The 20,036-nt window shown below is 50.0% G+C and overlaps 1 protein-coding gene across 6 annotated transcripts in view; it reads left to right on the top strand.

The window, feature by feature from the left end:
• The window catches only part of DIP2C (disco interacting protein 2 homolog C), a 405,817-nt gene that overhangs the window by 278,703 nt on the left and 107,078 nt on the right, over positions 1-20,036 (top strand). For all 6 annotated transcript variants that reach the window (XR_010127367.1, XM_054437227.2, XM_054437226.2 and 3 more), the window contains 5 exons: positions 6,132-6,242; positions 14,781-14,904; positions 15,270-15,379; positions 15,548-15,650; positions 17,591-17,655. Coding sequence is in view for 5 of the 6 variants with exons in the window: in XM_054437227.2 (XP_054293202.1) it covers positions 6,132-6,242; positions 14,781-14,904; positions 15,270-15,379; positions 15,548-15,650; positions 17,591-17,655 (513 nt within the window). In the remaining variant the exon portion in view is untranslated. The remainder of the gene's footprint in view (positions 1-6,131; positions 6,243-14,780; positions 14,905-15,269; positions 15,380-15,547; positions 15,651-17,590; positions 17,656-20,036) is intronic.

Here is a 20,036-nt window from a genome sequence, read left to right as displayed (position 1 = left end):
TGGATCTACAAAACACACAGTCCTGTGGGAAAAGGTGCCCACGGTTTAAACATTACAGAGTTCCACGCCACCTCCACTTTCCACTGGAAAGCAAGTTTTTATTCTTAACTGCTACCTGGTAAGTTACACAGGACAGATACTATTAATGGTATCTCCATTCTAACATTACATCCTGAGCAGGTAATGGTCTTTTCCATGCTTTATGCCCCAGTTTAGATGTGGAGCTTGGTACAGAACTTGGTTTTCTTGCATTTATATGTAGAACCTTTTTACCTATGTGCTTTAGATGCCCCAAAGATTAGGTTATCCTACCTAAAGGACTCCAAGTGAATTACGTAAAGACATCATTTAGAGCTCCATAAACCAACAAGAGCATGAGCTTTGATTATTTAAGCAATACTATAAAGGCATGCGTCTGCTGTGGGACATATTCAACAGATTGCAGCAGCTCCAGGAGACCGTGGCCTGGGATTCTTTCCCATTTTTTATTGAACACGTTTGGCCTCTTTTAAAAGTAAATTGTAGGTGTCATATTTCCTGATTATAAAATTTGCTACAAAGCTTATAATAATCACAACAGTGTGGTACTGGCTTAGAGACAGACATATACACCAATGGAACAGAATAAAGGGCCCAGAGATACACCCTCATGTATATGGATAAGTGATTTCCAGCAGGTGCCAAGATACTCAACAGGGAAAGGACAGCCTTTCCAACACACAGTGCTGGGAAAACCGGACATCCACCTGCAAGAGAATGAAGGCGGATGTTTACCTAACATCATATGCAAAAAATTCATTCAAAATGGACCAAACGCCTAAATGTAAGAGCTAAAGCCAAAACCTAGAAGAAAACGTAAATAAAATGCCTTAGAAGAAAATATAGAGAAGACACCTCATGACCCTGGATTTGGCAACAGTTTCTTGGATGTGACACCCGAAGCACAGGCAACAAAAGAAAAATAAATAAATTGGACATTTACATTAAACATGTTTGTACATCAAAGAGGTACTATCAAGAGAGTGAAAAGGCCACCTACAGAATGGGAGAAAATGCATATTATTTGCCAACAGATTAATATCTAGAGTATTTAAAGAATTCCTACAAGTCACCACCACCAAAAGAAGCAACAACAACAAAAACGTTTAAATGGGCCAGAGACTTGAGTAAACGTTTCTCCAAAGATCTGGCAGTGGCTGATAAACACATGAAAAGATGTTCAGCATCCTTGATCAGGGAAAAGCAAACCAAAGCCTCAATGAAATGCTGCTTTACACCGAGAAGCATGGCAATTACTAAACTGCCGAAAAGGGCACGTGTTGGCAAGGATGTGGGGAAGTCGGAACCCTTGCGCATTGCTGGTGAGAGTGTAAAATGGTGCAGCCCCTCCAAAAAACATGACAGTCCCTCAAAGAATTAAACATGTCACCTACCGTGTGATCCAGCAATTCTGCTTCGGGGTGTGTACCCAGAGTCTGGGAGAGAGATGAGTACACTCAGGCTCACAGCAGCCGACTCACAAAACCAGATGGTGGAATCAACCCCAAATCCACAGACTAGGTGTGGATTTCCCGTTAGAAGGGAGGAAGTTCTGACACATAACACACAGATGAACCTTGAAGATACTATGCCTAGTAAAATAAGCCAGATACAAAACAGGTGTATTGCGTGATTCCGCTCCTGTGAATGTAACTGCCCAACAGTTCACCTTGCCGGCTGCCTGGCCAGAGCCAATTTGTCTAGACGAGAATTGCAGTGGAGAAAGTGATTCACGCAGAGCTAGCTGTGCGGGAGACTGGAGTTCTATTATTACTCAAATCGGTCTCCCCAAGTGTTCGAGGATCGTTCAGAGTTTTTAAGGATAACTTGGAGGGTGAGGACTTGGGAAGTGGGGAGTGCTGATTGGGCAGGTTGGAGATGGGATCGTAGGGGGTCGAACTGAGTTTTTCCTGCTGTCTTCTGTTCCTGGGTGGGCTCACAGAACTGGTTGAGCCAGATGACCTGTCTGGGTGGTGTCAGCTGCTCCATCCAGTGCAGGGTCTGCAGAATACCTCCAGCACTGATCTTAGGTTTTACGATAGTGATGTTATCCCCAGGAGCAATTTGGGGAGATTCAGACTGTTGGTGCCAGAGGCTGCATGACCCCTAAACAGTAATTTCTAATCTCGTAGCTGATTTGTTAGTCCCGCAAAGGCAGACTGGTCCCCAAGCAAGAAGGGGGTCATTTCGGGAAAGGGCTATTACCAGTTTTGTTTCAGAGTCAAACTATGAACTGAATTCCTTCCCAAGGTTAGTTTGGCCTCCACCCAGGAGTGAACAAGGACAGCTTAAAGGTTAGAAGCAAGATGGAGTTGGTTAGGTCTGATCCCTTTCAGTGTCATAATTTCCTCAGTTATCATTTTCACAAGAGTGGTTTCATGGCATTCCTAGAGTAGTCCAACTGTAGAGAAACAAAAGTAGAAAGGTTAGGTGCCAGGGACTTGGGGAGAGAAATGCAAAGTTCGTGTTTAATAGGGACAGAGTTTCCGTTTGGGAAGATGAGAAGGTTCTAGAGATGGCTGGTGGTGACGGTTGTATAACCTTGTGATTGTGCTTCATGCTACTGAGTTCTACGTGTAAAAATTGTTAGAATCGTGAATTTTGTGTTACCACATAATGAAACGTTAATCATAACGGAATATCTTCTTTATCTGTAATGTGGTTTTTAGTCTTAAGAGTTGTTTTAAAAATTCTTTCATAGTATGGCCTCCAGATACTTGAAGTTTCCGTATGATAATAAACTCCTGTGTTCCTCTAAGATGTCAGTAGAGATACAGGAACACGGTTTGATGAAATATGTAAAGAGGCTTATTTTGGGCAGGGATTGGTTTGGCTTGGTTGGGTCAGGGGTGAAGGCGCTACTTTTCTAAAATTTTTCTGAGGAAAGATTATCTGAGAAGGGCTCTCAAGGAGAGAAGATGAGCCTGTAGCTCTTGGGCGGGTTCCAGGAAGTAGCGTGGAAGGTGCTGAAGCCGTTTGCCTGGACAGCAGGGCCAGCTGTGTGAGGAGCCCTGAAGGGGAGCTGGGAATCCTTCAGTTGGAAAGGCCTTTGCTCCCCTGAAGAGCTGTGTGTGCATCTCCTGATTGGCTGATGCCTGCTCTGTGAATAATTAGGTACAGTGAAGTATCAAAGAAGTACACAGAGGATTGAATGGACGGAAGCCATGTGGGTTTACAAAAATCGAGCATCTTTCTATTTGTTCGGTATTGTATTGGGATCACTATGGAGGTAGCAATAAAACAGGATTTGTGACTGATTCAAATACTGAAGGAATGCCTAACAAAAATGATGTAAGTACAACGTTCTCTTCCTTAAAACAAATTGCAAAAAAATTTTCAGTTTTGATGCTAAAAGAGCCTTTAAGTATTTTACCCTTTTCTATCCATTACTTGTACTGTCATGTGCGTACAGTAATGTACAATTTTATATTCTGCTCTTATTAACTTTGTTATACCACATTTCAGTACAACTCTGCAGTGGTCTATAATATGAAATTTTCAGCATTAACTCTAGTGATAAACCAGTGAGAATTTTAAACCTCTGATAAAGAAGAACTTCCTTTGAGCAGAGGCACCAGGAGCTGGGAGAGGAGCCAGATGCAAGGTGCTTCTCGGGAGAGGGCTGATCGCCATCTGGCCGTGGGGATGACATGCATCCTCTCCGTCTCAGCTGTGTGCCCTTGGTGAAGACTCTGCCTCCAGAGCTGGTATTCTGGGAAGATTAACAAGTCAGAATTGAACATGTTCTCTATGAATGGGTGCAACCATCAGTTTTGGATGGAACTTCAACAGCTTCTGAATTTTCTAACGTTTCCTGGTGTTTTTTGGCCCGCCTTAGGGGAAGAAGTTGTACAGCAGTGGTAATGTGGACATCTTACAAACATTTAACTGAATACTGTTTGTTCACCATATCAAGATCTGAAAAACATGCCATTAGCTCTCAGTCCATCACATGACACTCATGACTAGTGTAAACCTCAGATAGTTTGAAGACATAATTGGTTGTGGCTTATCTGTATAGATGTACACATCATTTTATTCCCTTTCTAATCTCTCTTAGCAAATTGTAGTGGACTATAGAAGTTCCATACAGAAAGGAAATATTCATATATTCATAGAATCTACAACTCAATTTTGTGTCTGCCAATGATCCTGCATTCCGACCTTTCCAGCATGGCCTGCTCCCCTCTCAATGACCATCCAGATGCTTTTATGTCAGCCTGCTTTCTTAGATACACAGATGATTAGGATATTTGTCTAAAACTGTTCATGATGAAATCAGTTCCAGTTAGGACATTTTTCATAAAAAATTGTTTAACTTCAAGATTGAGGCCTGGTGCGGTAGCTCATGCCTGGAATCCCAGCACTTCGGGAGGCTGAGGTGGGTGGATGACTAGGTCAGGAGATCGAGACCAGCCTGGCCAATATGGTGAAACCCTGTATCTACAAAAAAATACAAAAACATTGGCTGAGTGTGGTGGTGCATGCCTATAGTCCTAGCTACTCGGGAGGCTGAGGCAGGAGAATTGCTTGAACCAGGGAAGCAGAGGTTGCAGTGAGCCGAGATTGCACTACTGTACTCCAGCCTGGGCGACACAGCAAGACTGTCTCAAAAAAAAAAAATCCAGAATGAGGTAATGCAAAAATGATGCACATGTGCTAAATCACAGGATTCATGTGCTCATGAAAATGTACCATACTTGTCCATAAGGAAGAGTAACACTAATGCTACCCCACATGTAAGAGTAACCTGTGTTAAAATAGAAGCAGAGTTTGCAGGGCATAGTGGGAATCCAGAAATAGGGTTGTCTATTAAAACTCTATCATCGAAGGAAAATTATTCTTTGTCAAGATACACCATACTGTTGAGGACCATCAGAAAACATATTGGCCAGGCACAGTGGCTCACATCTGTAATCCCAACACTTTGGGGGGGCCAAGGCAGGAGAATCGCTTGAGGCCAGCCTGGGCAACATAACGAGACCCCATCTTAAAAATATTTTTTAAAATTTAGCTGAGTTTGAGGCCAGCCTGGGTAACATAGTGAGACCCCACCTAAAAATATTTCTTTAAAAATTAGCTGGGTGCAGTAGTGCCCGCCTGTAAGGCAGGAGGATTGCTGGAGCCCAGGAGTTCAAGGCTGCAGTGAGCTATGATTGTGCCCCTGCACTCCAACCTGGGTAATAGAGTGAACTTGTTTCTGTAAAAAAAAAAAAAAAAAAAAAAAAAAAAAAAAAAAAAATCATAATATCTATTAGTAGGTACCAATATTACTTGATAATTTACATTAACCACACTTTTAGAACTCTGACAATTCTACTCTTAGGAACTTAGTTCCTAAGAGAGGCTGGGCTGGCAGGGTGGATTGGTGCCACATCCAGGCAGCTACACAGGGAAGACTTTGCTGCAGGGCCAGGGCCCACAACATGTGCACGCATGTGGCACCAGGGGACTGATGCTGCTACCAGCCCTAGCGCCAGTAACTTGGGCTTTCTCATAGTCAGCGTCCACGAACTCACGCCGTGTGTGAGGCAGTCCACTGAGTTCTCTACGTACGTTCTCTCATTCGACCTTGGCCACCGCATGAAGATGTAGGCTCTATCATTATTCTCACTTTTCAGAGAAGAACACGAAGGCTTGGAGAGGCCACAATTGTCCCTGAGATCCCAGAGCTAAACACTGACATGGGATCTGAGCTGAGTCCTGCGCATGGCTAATGAACTGCACAGCTGTCCCAGGACAGTTACGAAGACTGTATAGAAATACAAGGAAGTATTTACAAAGCTTAGTGAGAAAGAGGAGGGTATAACTTCATCTATGTGAAAACGTGTGGGTATGGAAGGTAGTATGCAGAAAATAAAGGCAGTTGTACTCTGGTGACAGTATCATAGATGACTGTTCACGTTTGTCTTCTACGTGAATTCAAGGCCGGGTGTGTGATACTTATTAAAACACAGCTTACTGAAATGCATTTTACATAGGACCTGGTTCTCACCGAAGCGTGCCCTCTCACCTAGAACCAAGCTCTTCCGCGGCGTCTTAGGAAGCCAGGACCCCACGTTAATGCTGACCCGCTCTGGCCTGTCCCACAGGTGGCACTGGTGTTCCCCAACAACGATCCGGCTGCCTTCATGGCAGCTTTCTACGGCTGCCTGCTGGCCGAGGTGGTCCCCGTGCCCATCGAGGTGCCGCTCACAAGGAAGGTAAGGAATGCGCCCTTTGCTCGGTCTCTCGCTGAGTGACATGGCGTTCACGGTGGCTGTCTCCCGGCTGAGTGAGGGTCTCCTCGCTGTTTCTGGGGCCCTGAGTTTCCTTCGGTTGCCTCGATAAGGGACGCGGTCGCTAGTGGGCCCTGCAGCCTGGGATGGGCATCCTGGAGGTGGAGCACAGCTTGCTTTGGGATCAAACATGGAGCAGCAGCCTCTTGGTCAGTAAAGCAAGGGTGTTTGAGAATCTTGTTCCTTGGTGTCATGTGCAGTAGAATTGGGGTAAATGATAGTTTTTTAAAATTTATTATTTTTTGAAGGGTGGTGGATGCTGCTTTTGTTCAGGTATTTTGACATCCAGTCCAAGGTTGACCTATGATTTGTCAGGTCTTATTCTATAATGAAAATAAACCACTAAACTTGCCATTGTAATTGTTTAATCCAATGTAAAGAAATTAATGTGCATTGTCCATCAAAAAGTATTTGAGACAGGTTTCAATTTAGAATTTTATTTTGCCAAGGTTGAGGACATGGCCATGACACAGCCTCAGGAGGTCCTGAGAACATCTGCCTAGGGTGGTCCGGCTGCAGCTTTTGGGTTCGTACATTTTAGGGAGACATGAGACATTAGGCAATACACGTAAGACGTACGTTCATTTGGTCTAGAAAGGCGGGACAGTTTGAAGCAGCAGTGGGGGCCTTCCACGTCACAGGTGGATTCTAAGATTTTCTGATCGGCAGTTGGTTGAAAGAGTTTATCTAAAGCCCTGGAATCAATAGAAGCCAGTGTCTTAGGGTTCGGGGTTGTGGAGACCAAGGTTTTTATTATGTGGAGGAAGCCTCCAGGCAGCAGGCTTCAGAGAGAATAGGTGTAAATGGTTCTTATCAGACTTACAAAGGTGCCAGACTCTTAGTTAATTGTCCCCTGGATCAGGAAAAGGACCTGGAAAGGGAAGGAGATTCTCTACAGAATGTAGATTTTCCCCACAAGAGAGAGCTTTATAGGGCTATTTCAAACTATGTCAAAGAAATATATTTTGAGGTAAAATATTTGATTTCTTTCAGGGCCTGCTATTTGTCATGTTGGTATCTTATTGCTATAGAGAGTCAGCTTTGTCAATCTGGAGGTCTCTGTTTTAATGCCATTGCTGGTCAACTGTGCCTGAATTTCAAACAGGATGAGGGAGTAAGGGGCACGTCCGACCCTTCCTTCCCATCATGGCTGAACTGGTTTTTCAGGTTAACTTTGGAATGTCCTTGGCTGAGGGAAGAGGTCTCTTCAGTTGGTTGAGGGGCTTAGAATTTTATTTTTGGCTTACGCTGCATACCGATGTAAGGTTTTAGTCCACGTGGATGGTTTGTTCTTCTGTCAAGCAGAGTTACGGTAATTTTAAGAGACATGAAGTGGGGTGGCTGCAGTGCAGGTCATGCTGCTGCTCCCTGTAGGAGGAAGCCAGCAGCACGCACCCCGAGGGACTGCCCAGGTCTGAACCTGCGATGTGCCTGTGCACAGTGCCCTTAAACCATCAGCTCCCTTTAGCACTTTTTTTTTTTTTTTTTTGAGATGGAGTCACTCTGTCTCCCAGGCTGGAGTGCAGTGGCACGATTTCAGCTCACTGCAACCTCTGCCTCCTGGGTTCAAGCAATTCTCCTACCTCAGCCTCCTGAGTAGCTGGGATTACAGGCGTGTGCCACCACACCCGGCTAATTTTTGTATTTTTAGTAGAGGCGAGGTTTTGTTATGTTGGCCAGGCTGGTCTCGAACTCCTGACTTCAGGTGATCTGTCTGCCTCGGCCTCCCACAGGGCTGGAATTACAGGTGTGAGCCACTGCGCCTGGCCCCTTTAGCACATCTTTAATGCGTGCATGGTGTGGGTGACTCTTCTAGCTCTAAAAGGCAACAATCACAGGTAGCCCAGGCTAAGAAACTTCCAGCTGTCTTTGTGGCTACTCCAGCATTAAAGTTTGTTGACTCAATATTTAAGAAAACCATCTGCCACCTCTCAGAACACACATGGGTATCTCTTCAGAGTCTGTGCCAGTTACATGGTTGCATTTCAAAGTGCCCCTTGGATGGGAAGGGAGAGAACATGGGGTTCCATTTAGAAACAGGAAAGATGATTGCTATTTTCATTTCCTATGTACAAAGCCAGGAGGTTCATGTTTGGCCTCCTGAGTCTGCCCGTGTCTGGCAGAGGCAGGGGAGTCTGTGGTAGCTGCTATGGGAGAATGCCAGTTTCCCCCCCGGATTTGCAGCCAGCACTGCACGTATGCATCAGACAGGTCAGACTTCTGTGAGGTGCTTTCTCATCCCTTGGGTCCCATGGTCTTCACAACAGGTGAGAAAAGTGGAAGGACTGGAGGACTCTAGTCATGCTTACATGACAGCCTCAGTACTGTAGTTAACCCCAGTCCTGGGATCTAGTAAGGAGTTTACGAGGCTCCTCTTCAGCTGATGTTCATGTCAGTGGTTAGGGGCTCTCTGGACATGCTCTGAGGTCTCTAAGCAACAGTGAAAGGATGATTTGCAGGAACTTGTAGGCATGAGCATATGGTGATGGTTCAATAACCAGACACAAAACATGTATCATTGTTATTCGTCACAACTATTTCTTCTTTTCTTCACTTTAACAATTTGTATTTTTCCATGTTAAAGTGTATAGCCTGGTGTCCTCCAGTCCAGGCTGGTTTGCAGAGGAAAATGATTTGGATGAAGGTGGGGAGGTGGTTTTCCTGAGCATGTTGGAATGCTGCTCTCAGGTTGGCAGAAATGCCATCCTGTTACCTGAAATCCTAGGCATAGCTCCAAATACCAAGGTGGCATTTATTTCAGCCATGAAACATTTCACTGTAACATGTTTAAGATTCTTTGAAATAATGAATTTAGTACCTTTGAATGGTAGTAGAGACATAAACCGTCCGTTTTGAACAGATCAGAAATCTTTCCAAGGCCACATGGCTGGGAAGCTGTGGCAGTGATGATGGAGGAAGAGGACAGCTTTCCTTCCCCACAGGAGGACCCAACAGTCCCCCTCGGCTGAGAGCCCCTTGTACCCGAGTAGAGGCTGCACGTTCACTGTGCGTGCACAGGGCAGGGTCCACATGGGGACGAGGGGCACCTTGGGGGGACTCTCTGTGGTCAGAGGGCAGGGAGCACAGCAGGAGAACGGTGTGGGGACGTCTCAGGAGGCCAGAACTTCTCACGCTGGGAGGTCCCTGGGAGGTCCCTGGGAACTTATGTGTCAATGACTGTAACCTGTGCAGGTGATGAGGACGCAGGAACAGGAAAGAGCCCCTGCCTGTCCCTCACCTCCAGGACATAGGGAGGGGCCCTCTGTGGCTACGGTTTTATCACCAAGCACCATGAGCACCAAAACCCCTCTCAGAAGAAAGGGCTGACATTCCCGCGTTGCCCTCTCTGTGCCAATATAACCCTGAGGTGACTTTGCCTCCAGATGCCTCAGGCTTTGCAGAAAGCTGTGGAGAACGCACAGACTTTAACAAGGCATTTAGAAACCTTTACTGTGCCAACCAGTGGTCATGGGTTAGAATTCTAGGGAAGCCACAAGTGATTTCACAGGTGAAGTACAGAGACCCTCCCCTGAGGCCGAGCCTCTCAGGTCTAAGGACACCGTGACTTGATTTTATTTTTTAAATATTAGTTTAACTGACAAGTTATAATTATATACATTTATGGGGTACAGTGTGATGTTTTGATATATGCATACAACGTGGAATGTTTACCAAACTGATTAACATATCTGTCACCTGGCTTACCTCTCATTTTTTATGGTGAGACATTTGGAATTTACTCTTGGTTATTTTGAAATGTAGATTACATTTTCATTGACTATAGTTACCCTGCTATGCAATAGATCTCAAAACATCTTTCTCCTATCTGAGGCTTTATCTCTTCTGACCAACATCTCCCCATCTCCTCCCTCCCCCCTCCCTCCCCTCCCTCCCCTCCCTCCCCCCTCCCTCCCCCCCTCCCTCCCCTCCCTCCCCCCTCCCTCCCCCCCTCCCTCCCCTCCCTCCCCCCTTCCCTCCCCTCCCCCCTCCCCTCCCTCCTCCCCTCCCTCCCCCCTCCCCTCCCCTCCCTCCCCCCTCCCCTCCCCTCCCTCCCCCCTCCCCTCCCCTCCCTCCCCCCTCCCTCCCCATCCCTCCCCCTCCCTCCCCCCATCTCCTCCCTCCCCTCCCCTCCCTCCCCTCCCCTCCCTCCCCCTCCCTCCCCATCTCCTCCCTCCCCATCTCCTCCCTCCCCCTCCCTCCCCATCTCCTCCCTCCCCTCCATCTCCTCCCTCCCCCCCATCTCCTCCCTCCCCTCCATCTCCTCCCTCCCCCCCATCTCCTCCCTCCCCTCCCTCCCCTCCCTCCCCTCCCTCCCCCCTCCCCATCTCCTCCCACCCCTCCCTCCCCCCTCCCCATCTCCTCCCTCCCCTCCCTCCCCCCTCCCCATCTCCTCCCTCCCCTCCCTCCCCCCTCCCCATCTCCTCCCTCCCCTCCCTCCCCCCTCCCCATCTCCTCCCTCCCCTCCCTCCCCCCTCCCCATCTCCTCCCTCCCCTCCCTCCCCCCTCCCCATCTCCTCCCTCCCCTCCCTCCCCCCTCCCCATCTCCTCCCTCCCCTCCCTCCCCCCTCCCCATCTCCTCCCTCCCCCCCATCTCCTCCCTCCCCTCCCTCCCCCCTCCCCATCTCCTCCCTCCCCCCCCATCTCCTCCCTCCCCTCCCTCCCCCCCTCCCCATCTCCTCCCTCCCCATCTCCCCCCACCTCCCCCCTCCCCCCTATCTCCCCCCCATCTCCCCCCCATCTCCCCCCTGCCCCCTCCCTCCCCCCTCTCCCCCCCCCTCCCCCCTCTCCCCCCTATTTCCTCCCTATCTCCTCCCTCCCCCCCTCCCCACCTCCTGGTCACCATTCTATTCACTGCTAAATGCCAATGTAAATGAGCTCATGTGGCCTTGGTCTTTCTTTGCCTGGCTTATTTCCGGCAGCCTAATGTCCTTCTGGTTCAGCATATGGCAGGCTTCCTTACTCACTGAAGGCTGAATAGCGCCCACTCTGTGGCGCAACGTCCTTCCAGTTCAGCATGTGGCAGGCTTCCCTCCTTGCTGAAGGCTGAATAGCGCCCACTGTGTGGCATAATCTACTTCCGGTTCAGCACACAGCAGGCTTCCCTCCTTGCTGAAGGCTGAGTAGCGCCCACTGTGTGACGTAATGTCCTTCCGGTTCAGCACAGGCCCGGCTTCCCTCCTCGCTGAAGGCTGAATAGCACCCAGTGTGCCGGCTCTGCCTGCTCTGCATCCATTCGTGGGTCTTTGGGAACTATGGTTGATTTGTCTTGGCCCTTGTGGATAACACTCCAGTGAACGTAGGGATGCTGATAATCTCCTGGATTCCTGATCAATTTCAGTTCCTTTGGCCAAATACCCAGTAGCAAGACTGCTGGATCATATGTTAGTTCTATATTTAGGTTTTTGAGAAATCTCCATACCATTTTCCACAATGGCTGTGCTAATTTGCATTCCCATCAATAGTGTGCAAGGGTTTTCTTTTCTCTGCATCCTCATCAACGGGTATTTTTCCTCTTTTTGATAAACACGTTGTAACCAGTGCCAGCAATGTGAGGTGATGTTTCCTTGTGGGTTGTTTTTTTTTCTTTTTTTTTGTTTTTGAGACGGAGTCTCGCTCTGTCACCCAGGCTGGAGTGCAGTGACGCAATCTCTGCTCACTGCAACCTCCGCTTCCCGGGTTCAAGCTATTCTCCTGCCTCAGCCTCCTGAGTAGCTGGGATTACAGGCACGTACCATGACACCTGGCTAATCTTTATATTTTTAGTAGAGATTGGGGTTTAGCCATGCTGGCCAGGCTGGTCTTGAACTCCTGACCTCAAGTGATCTGCCTGCCGTGGCCACCCAAAGTGCTGGGATTACAGGCCTGAGCCATCGCGCCTGGCTTCCCTGTGGTTTTAATTTGCGTTTCTCTGATGATTAGTGATGTCGAGCACCTTTTCATGGACCTGTTGGCCATTTGGATGCCATCCTTTGAGAAGTGTGCCTTTAGAATGTAGCAGTTTGTTGGTCTTAGAGAACTTTTCTTGTTTTTAACTGAAAGAATCTGTTGGCTATGGTGCAAGTCAAAGTGAGGTCAGATGAGCATATTCGTGTAGTTGATAAGTATGTGAATCCTAATATTGCTTCCATCTGCCAGTCCTACAGCCACTAGAAGTGTCTTTGAATAAAGACCGTGATGAGAACCTAGTTTTCTGAACGCATCCTGGGAGGATTCTTTTTATTCACACTTTCCTGAGATGTAGCACCTGTTTCCCGGAGTTGGCCTCAGATCCAGCCAGACTGAGGTCGACGCCACCTTTCCAAGGACAGAGGACTCAGGCCTATGAGTCAGGAAAGCCACTAGTCCAGGTGCAGCCAGGTCGTGTCCTTGGGTCACCTGCAGAGGCTGTGAGGCCCACCGAGGACCCGCAGCCCTTTGCTTCAGGTGCTGTTTGCAGGGTCCATCTGTCCGGTCCCTTTCTTTGTTGAGTGTGTGTGCGTGCCTGTGTGTGGGCATGTGTATGTGAGTGTGAGTGTTGACTGTGTGTGTATTGTGTGTGCGTGTGTGGGGACGTGTGTGTGAGTGTTGAGTGCGCATGTGTGTGTGTGCATGGGCACGTGTGTGAGTGTGGTTGTGTGTGTGAGTGTATGTGAGTGTGTGCGCGTGTGTATGTGGGCATGTGTGTGTGTTGAAGACTCCACGGGGTTGCCTCCCACACAGGTGTGTAGGGTGAGACATGGTAAGTGCTGTTCTGAGCACTCTGGCTAGGGCTGGGCAGAGCTGTGCTGAGGGCTGGCGTCTGACGGGGCCGCAGGGGGCACTCTACCCGTGCTGAGGAGCAGCAGGCCCAGCCTCACCTTGGCTGAATAGCAGCCACATCCTCCCAGGCCTGCTGCTCCTGTGGTTTTCAGTCTCTTCCTTATTTTTTAGGGGTCTGCTTATGTGTATGATTTTATCATTTGGGGGATTAAATCACAGGCAGACACTACCAGGGCAGGGTTTAGCGAAAGGTTGGCTCCTGGCCTGAGGTCAGCATTCCACCCACAGCCATGAGCGACTGGCCTCATCACGTGTGTGCTCCTGCCTCGGCCCGGCACTTTCTGGCTCAGCAGAGCCACCTTCCTGCTGCAGAAGCTGATGTCGCCCCACCTCTGCCCCTCACCTGTGCCCTTTACCTCTGCAGAGTCAGGACATTTGCTAATGTGATGTTCAGATTCACATTAAAGTGACTGATTAGGGCCTTACTTGAGCAAGCACCACCTGTGTGAAAAGCACCACAAGATGTCCCCGAAGTGGATTCCATCTGTCCGCCGAGCTCCCGGCGGCCAGATCTTGGGGAGCTGCCTTGCATGTGCTGGTTGGCTCGTTTGGCTATTGCTCCATGAAAATTCCACAGAGAGGCGTTTTCACTGTAGATTTAAATCTACAATAAGAAAAGTACTAAACACTTAAGAGACTACAGCTTTGAAATGTTAAATCTGCCTAATTTACCCAGGTGAAAACACCACTCTTCAGCTCATGTTTTCCTGTTATCAGGGAACAGGTGGGAAGATACACAGCCAGGCCTCCGATTACCGACAGCAACCAGGCTGTGTAGGGTCCATAATTGGGTTCATGCTGAGCCATCTGGGGAGTGAAGACGGTGACTTGCTCACTACAATGTGGCATTTTTAGTTCCTGGAACCCTGGCTGTTTTGGAGCTTTCAGTTTATTTTATGAATAAAATAATGGAAAACCCGCACAGCTGGCACAGCTGGTGGGCGTAGAGAGAGTGACGCGAGTGCCTTGGCTGCTCGCCCACCTGTCTTTGGGCAGCTGGACAGGAGTGAGGACTGGCGTGGGTCTGCTCAGGTCTGACCTTCCCAAACCGGAGCTGGCAGCCTGGAGCCACCTGTACCTGGTGTCTCCAGTGGGGCTGCACAGCAGTGGCCTGTTTCAGCAAGCTTCAGTTATTTCGCTGAGACTGGGCTGCTCAGGGTGAGGAGAAAGTGACCCAGGTCTTCCTTCCTCTGGCCGAGGTGCCCTGCCTGGCACCCATGACAGGTGTGCCTTTCGTGCCTTTGGTCTTTGAGTGTTTTAAAGATCAGGCACTTGGTGTTAGTGTGTTAGTAGAAGTGTTTTTTCAGGCCCTGTCTATTCTGTACAGGAATTGTGTCGTATAATCATAGTCTTATGGAATCGGAGAGAACTAGAACAGCAGGCTCTTAATGCGACCTGCTGAACACCAGCCCTGCACTGAGCACTTTCCACACCCTCTTCTAATTTATCCCTCAACAAATCTGGGAGACGGCTGTTCTTTCTATCCCCATTTTACACGTGAGGACACCGAGGCCATGCAAGCTCACCTGTTCAGGGTCCCACAGATACCAAGCAGCAGGGCTGGGGTTGGTTTCTGGTTCTGCAGACTCGAGGGTCCGTGTGAAGGCTGGGCAGAGTGGGGCAGGTCATGGATTCACAACCCCTCTCTCTCTGTTGCCCTCTCAGGACGCAGGGAGCCAGCAGATAGGTTTCTTGCTTGGAAGCTGCGGAGTTACTGTAGCCTTGACTAGTGACGCCTGCCATAAAGGACTTCCAAAAAGCCCAACGGGAGAGATCCCACAGTTTAAAGGTATGCCACCGAGCCTCCGAGAGCTCGCATGCCCACGTCCTTTGTCAGAAGACGGGTGCGGGAATACGTCACCCCGCCTCGGTTTCAATCCTCTGTGGAATGAAACGTCAGTCACAGACCCACGACTTTTCACGCGTTCTCGTCCCTGACGACACAGCCGGGTTGCCGGCCCGTGGGGTGACGTGAGGTAACGCGTGGTGGCAGCTTGGGTGCTCTTCTTTTGATGTCTTAGATCTCATGAAATCTGGAAACACCAGAGATTCGATCTAGTTGACGTGTTTGAAAGGTACCCCATGAATCGGGAGAAATTCTACAGACCTACTTTCAGAGTAACATTTAAAAGGAACTTGTCATTTATTTCCAAGGTTGGCCAAAGCTGCTGTGGTTTGTCACAGAGTCTAAACATCTCTCCAAACCGCCCCGAGACTGGTTCCCACACATTAAAGATGCCAATAACGACACTGCATATATTGAGGTGAGTCAGCCTTGGCCTCCTCCACTGGCCCTGAGTGTGGCCTTGGCACTAACGTGTGTTTCTGGCGGTTACACGAGCGCCAAAATTCAGGGACTTAGAGAACTTCAACCAGAAAAACTGCCGTGACCTCTCAGCCCCACCTCCCTCACGCTTTCTGTCTCGTTTCAGTACAAGACGTGTAAGGATGGCAGTGTGCTGGGTGTGACGGTGACGAGGACTGCGCTGCTGACACACTGCCAGGCCCTGACGCAGGCGTGTGGCTACACGGAAGGTGGGGTGCCAGACCCTGACTCCTGGGGACCCTGGTTCTAACCGGGATGCCTGACACGAAGGCCGCATCACCCCACGAGGAGTCATGGAAACAGCATGAAGTTTGTGCCCAGCTCCGCTGACATTAACTTACTGTTGAGTTAGGGTATCAGCTCAGTCTGCCATAGCAAATACCACAGACTGGGCGGCTTCAACAGCAGACATTTATGTCTGCACAGCGCGGAGATCTGAGGTCAGCGTGCCCTTGGGCAGTTCCCAGTGGGGGTCTCTTCCAGGTTTCTCATAGGAGGTGTAAGAAAATGTGCAGTTAGGAGCCCATCCCCACCACCCCGCTGAATGTGAATGACCTCCTGAAAGGCGTGCTCTCCACACACAGCCACGCCAGGGCCTGGGGCTTCCGCATGTGGATCTGGGGAGATGCTGTTAACGCCGTGGAGCTTCATCCCTGGGTGCACATGAGCGTATCTTTAGTTGTAAAGAAAACGCCCGTATGTCCACCCACCCTCCCAATTGAGTCAGAGTCTCTGCAGGTCTCTGCTTCTGCGGAGAAGCATTGGTGCACGTTATATGTTTTTCTTCCCCCGGGTGGGCTGGTATGGGAGGCAAAGAGGGGAAGTGAGTGGAGGGAACCGTGGCAACCATGCTGAAATGGCACAGAGAGGGGAGGGTGCGACCCCGGGGACCCCAAAGACCCCCCCCATTGGTGCCCTGAGTCCTGCTGAGATCCCCTGAAACCTCCTGAGATGTTCTGAGATGCTGTGATGTGCCCTGAGGCCCTTTGAGACCCCTTCAGAACCGCCAGAGAACCCCCATGGCCCTGAGATCCCTTGGGATGTCCCAAGGCCCCTTGAGACCCCCTGAGATCCCCTTGACCAGACTCCTGACAGGGCACAGCTGCAGCGTGCACCCCTGCCTGGCGTCTCTTTCTGGAACTTGACGAAGCTGTGGTGGCATCTGCCGCTCTGCTGTGGGAATGAAACACTTTTCGTTTTCTACTATTTTTATTCTCTCCTCATCCTCATAATCTCCCTTTTAAAAGCAGCACGTGTGTCTCGTGGGTATTCTAATGTTTGGCCATGGAGTTTTCATACCTGGGGATGCATTGCCCCCTTCTCCTTGCCTTAATAACTCCTCCAAGGTCCAGGGCGGTCGCACTTGTGGAGGTTGGGGAGGGAATGGATTTCGCTCCTTACTTCACTACTTTCAAAAGGAGCTTAGGTTGTTTCCTTTTGGCCATTTATCGTGAAAGCCCCCTGTCTGTTACCCTCCACACTTTAGCCTTTGGAAGGGGAGGTGAGACTGAGTCACATGCAGGCAGCTGCTGACCTTGGCTGGCCAGGTGACTTCGGCAGAAAGCTGGGCCTGTTCACGGGCAGTGTGCTCTGTGATAGTAAACCTCGTCAAGCACGAGCTTCTAGCACGTTTTTAGAGCCCTCCCCCATAGTCATTGAATAGATTTCCCTCCCTGTCTTCCAAATTCCAGTGCCTCCTTTTTTTATTGCAACTCCAACCTTGGAGACTTCCAGTAGAGCTGCGCAGGCCCCTGTGTTGCCAAAAATCCACCTCCTCTGTGCACACAGGGCATGCCAGTTGCAAAGCTTCCTTTCCTGGGAGAATCATGAGGAAGTGAAAAGAAATCTTTTAAAGAAAAACTCAGGCAGGGGAAAATATATAAAAAGAGAAGGAATGCTGCATTTTAAGGCGCAGCGTGGAGAGCTAACACTGCTCACTCGTGTGTCAGGATATCTGTCTAGAAACTCCAGGGTGGCCGGCACTCAAACCGGCCTACTTGGAGTCTACAGAATTCCCACCAAGATACGGCAAAATGATATTTTTCCAAGATCTGTTATTTCCCCTGATGCAATATTGGATTTTCTTTGCATTTTGGTCTGTTGCCGCCCTGTCCTAAGTAAAAATCTCCTGACTCCCTCTGTTGTGCAGCTGAAACCATTGTGAACGTGCTGGACTTCAAGAAGGACGTCGGGCTCTGGCACGGCATCCTGACAGTAAGTGAGGCCCCGGCCCTGCCTGTCCACACAGGAGTGCCCCCCCACCTGCCCTGCCTGTCCACACAGGAGTGCCCCCCCACCTGCCCTGCCTGTCCACACAGGAGTGCCCCCCCACCTGCCCTGCCTGTCCACACAGGAGTGCCCCCCCACCTGCCCTGCCTGTCCACACAGGAGTCCCCTCCCCACACTGCCTGTCCACACAGGAGTCCCCCTCCCCACACTGCCTGTCCGCACAGGAGTCCCCCTCCCCACACTGCCTGTCCGCACAGGAGTCCCCCTCCCCACACTGCCTGTCCGCACAGGAGTCCCCCTCCCCACACTGCCTGTCCGCACAGGAGTCCCCCTCCAAACACTGTCCACACAGGAGTCCCCTCCCCATACCGCCTGTCCACATAGGAGTCCCCTCCCCACACCGCCTGTCTGCACAGGAGTCCCCCTCCCCACACTATCTGTCCGCACAGGAGTCCCCCGCCCCACCCCGCCTGTCCACACAGGCGTGTGCTGGGTGTAGGAATACAAATGCCTAGATTTGCATACGTTTCACTTGTGCAAGTTGCTTCCTCCCACACTGTGAAGCAGAAAATCGTCACTGTTAGAAGACCAAGGTTGTCCACTAACGGGTTCACAACTGCACCACAAAGCCGGTTGTGTCAGCAGCCACTGGTGTTAGGGTCTTGGACACGTGGATTGAGGTTACAGCTGCCGAAAACAGCCTTCCAGGGCTCACGTGGAGATCATTATCTTTCTTCCCGCACTTTTGGCATTCAGTATCTTAGGGTAACGTCAAAGGTTGGTTCGTGTGTGGGTCACTGTCCCGTACATCTGGTTAGCTGGATGTTCCTGTTGTTTCTTGAGTTGGTGGGACCTGCTGTTGTGTTACTCTGCGGGGAAAAGTAGTTTCCAGATTTGCCCTTGAGGATGGCAATCTGCGTGTGTTGTAGGGAAACAACTGTCTCACAGTCACGAATGCCCTGGATGACAGTGCCGGGCTTGGTCACTTCTCGTGGGGAAGTAGCCTTGTTATTTGTTTAAGGCGGGCTTGGCCCTTAAAAGCTACGTGGAGCATGACTGCTTAGACGCTTCCCCCATCTGTTTCATATGTGGTAATTTTCACTCATTTTTCTTTTGAATAATTTCTTATGCTGAAGCTTCTTACCTTTTGGAGGTAGAAACTTCTAGTAGTTGTCACGTGAGTGATGGGCATATGAATACAGGGTTTGCCGTTTCTCGGCGAACCAGAATTCATGTGAAGAGGAGCTGGCAAGCATTTCCTAGACCAAATATCTGTGGCTCCAGAGCAGCCCGGCTGGCTTCTTTCCGAGATACACACGGGTCGTCTCTCAAGTCTGGATGCTGTTAGGGAATAAGATGGAGCAGCATGGTCCCAGCACCATCCTGTGCTGGTGCAGTGGGAGCCCCGGCTTTGGGATTGGAGGACCTGGGATGAGATAGAGCAGTGTGTTCCCAGCACTGTCGTGTGCTGGTGCAGTGTGAGCCCTGGCTTTGGGATTGGAGGACCTGGGATAAGATGGAGCAGCATGTTCCCAGCACCGTCGTGTGCTGGTGCAGTGGGAGCCCCAGCTTTGGGATTGAAGAACCTGGGATAAGATGGAACAGCGTGTTCCCAGCACTGTCGTGTGCTGGTGCAGTAGGGAGCCCTGGCGCTGGGATTGGAGGACCTGGGCTTGTGTCTCAGCCCTTCCTTTCTTAGCTTTGTGACTCAGGCATGTCACACGTGTGTCTAAGTCCCTTCTCAAATCTGAACCTCGGTTTTCGTGTCTGTGAATGGGAATGACAATCCTATTTGACGTGGCTGGTGTGAGAATTATGTGGCCTACAGTTTAAGCACCCACTCCACCTACAAGTTTGACGCATGTGATTCAGTGATCAGGTCCTAAAGAACAGACAGCTACATCAGTTGCTGTTAGTCACTCTCATTATTAGAACACCCGAGTTTCTGGCTGTGACGTCCGCACAGCCCTGCTTTCGAGGCCTCGTCGTGGGGCTGCCTCTCTGAGGAGCTCCCGCTGGTGGTACCAGCCTGCCTGCTCTGTGCTCCGGGCTACAGCCGGCAGCCCTGACAGGTGCGAGTCTCCCCGCTGTCACATCTAAAGCGAGGTCTCTGAGCAGACAGCAGCATCTTTTAAGACACCCTTACCTCCCCCAGCACAGAGTGCGGAGGGAGTCGGCAGAGCTCTGGGGAGGGAAGGCACACGTCTTTCCGCTTTCATCTGGAGCTTCCCAAATCGAGCCAGTGGCAGAGAGGTCTGTGCCTTCTCGTCTGCCCCCACCCCGTAGCCTACAAGACTGCAAGAATCCTAGCCCGCCACACAGCCCGCCAGGTGGTGCCTGGTCTGACTGCTGTGGTGTGAGGCGGG

The sequence above is a fragment of the Pongo pygmaeus genome, chromosome 8 (genome assembly GCF_028885625.2).
Source record: "Pongo pygmaeus isolate AG05252 chromosome 8, NHGRI_mPonPyg2-v2.0_pri, whole genome shotgun sequence".
Lineage (NCBI taxonomy): Eukaryota > Metazoa > Chordata > Mammalia > Primates > Hominidae > Pongo > Pongo pygmaeus.
This window is presented reverse-complemented; position numbering and strand designations above follow the sequence as displayed.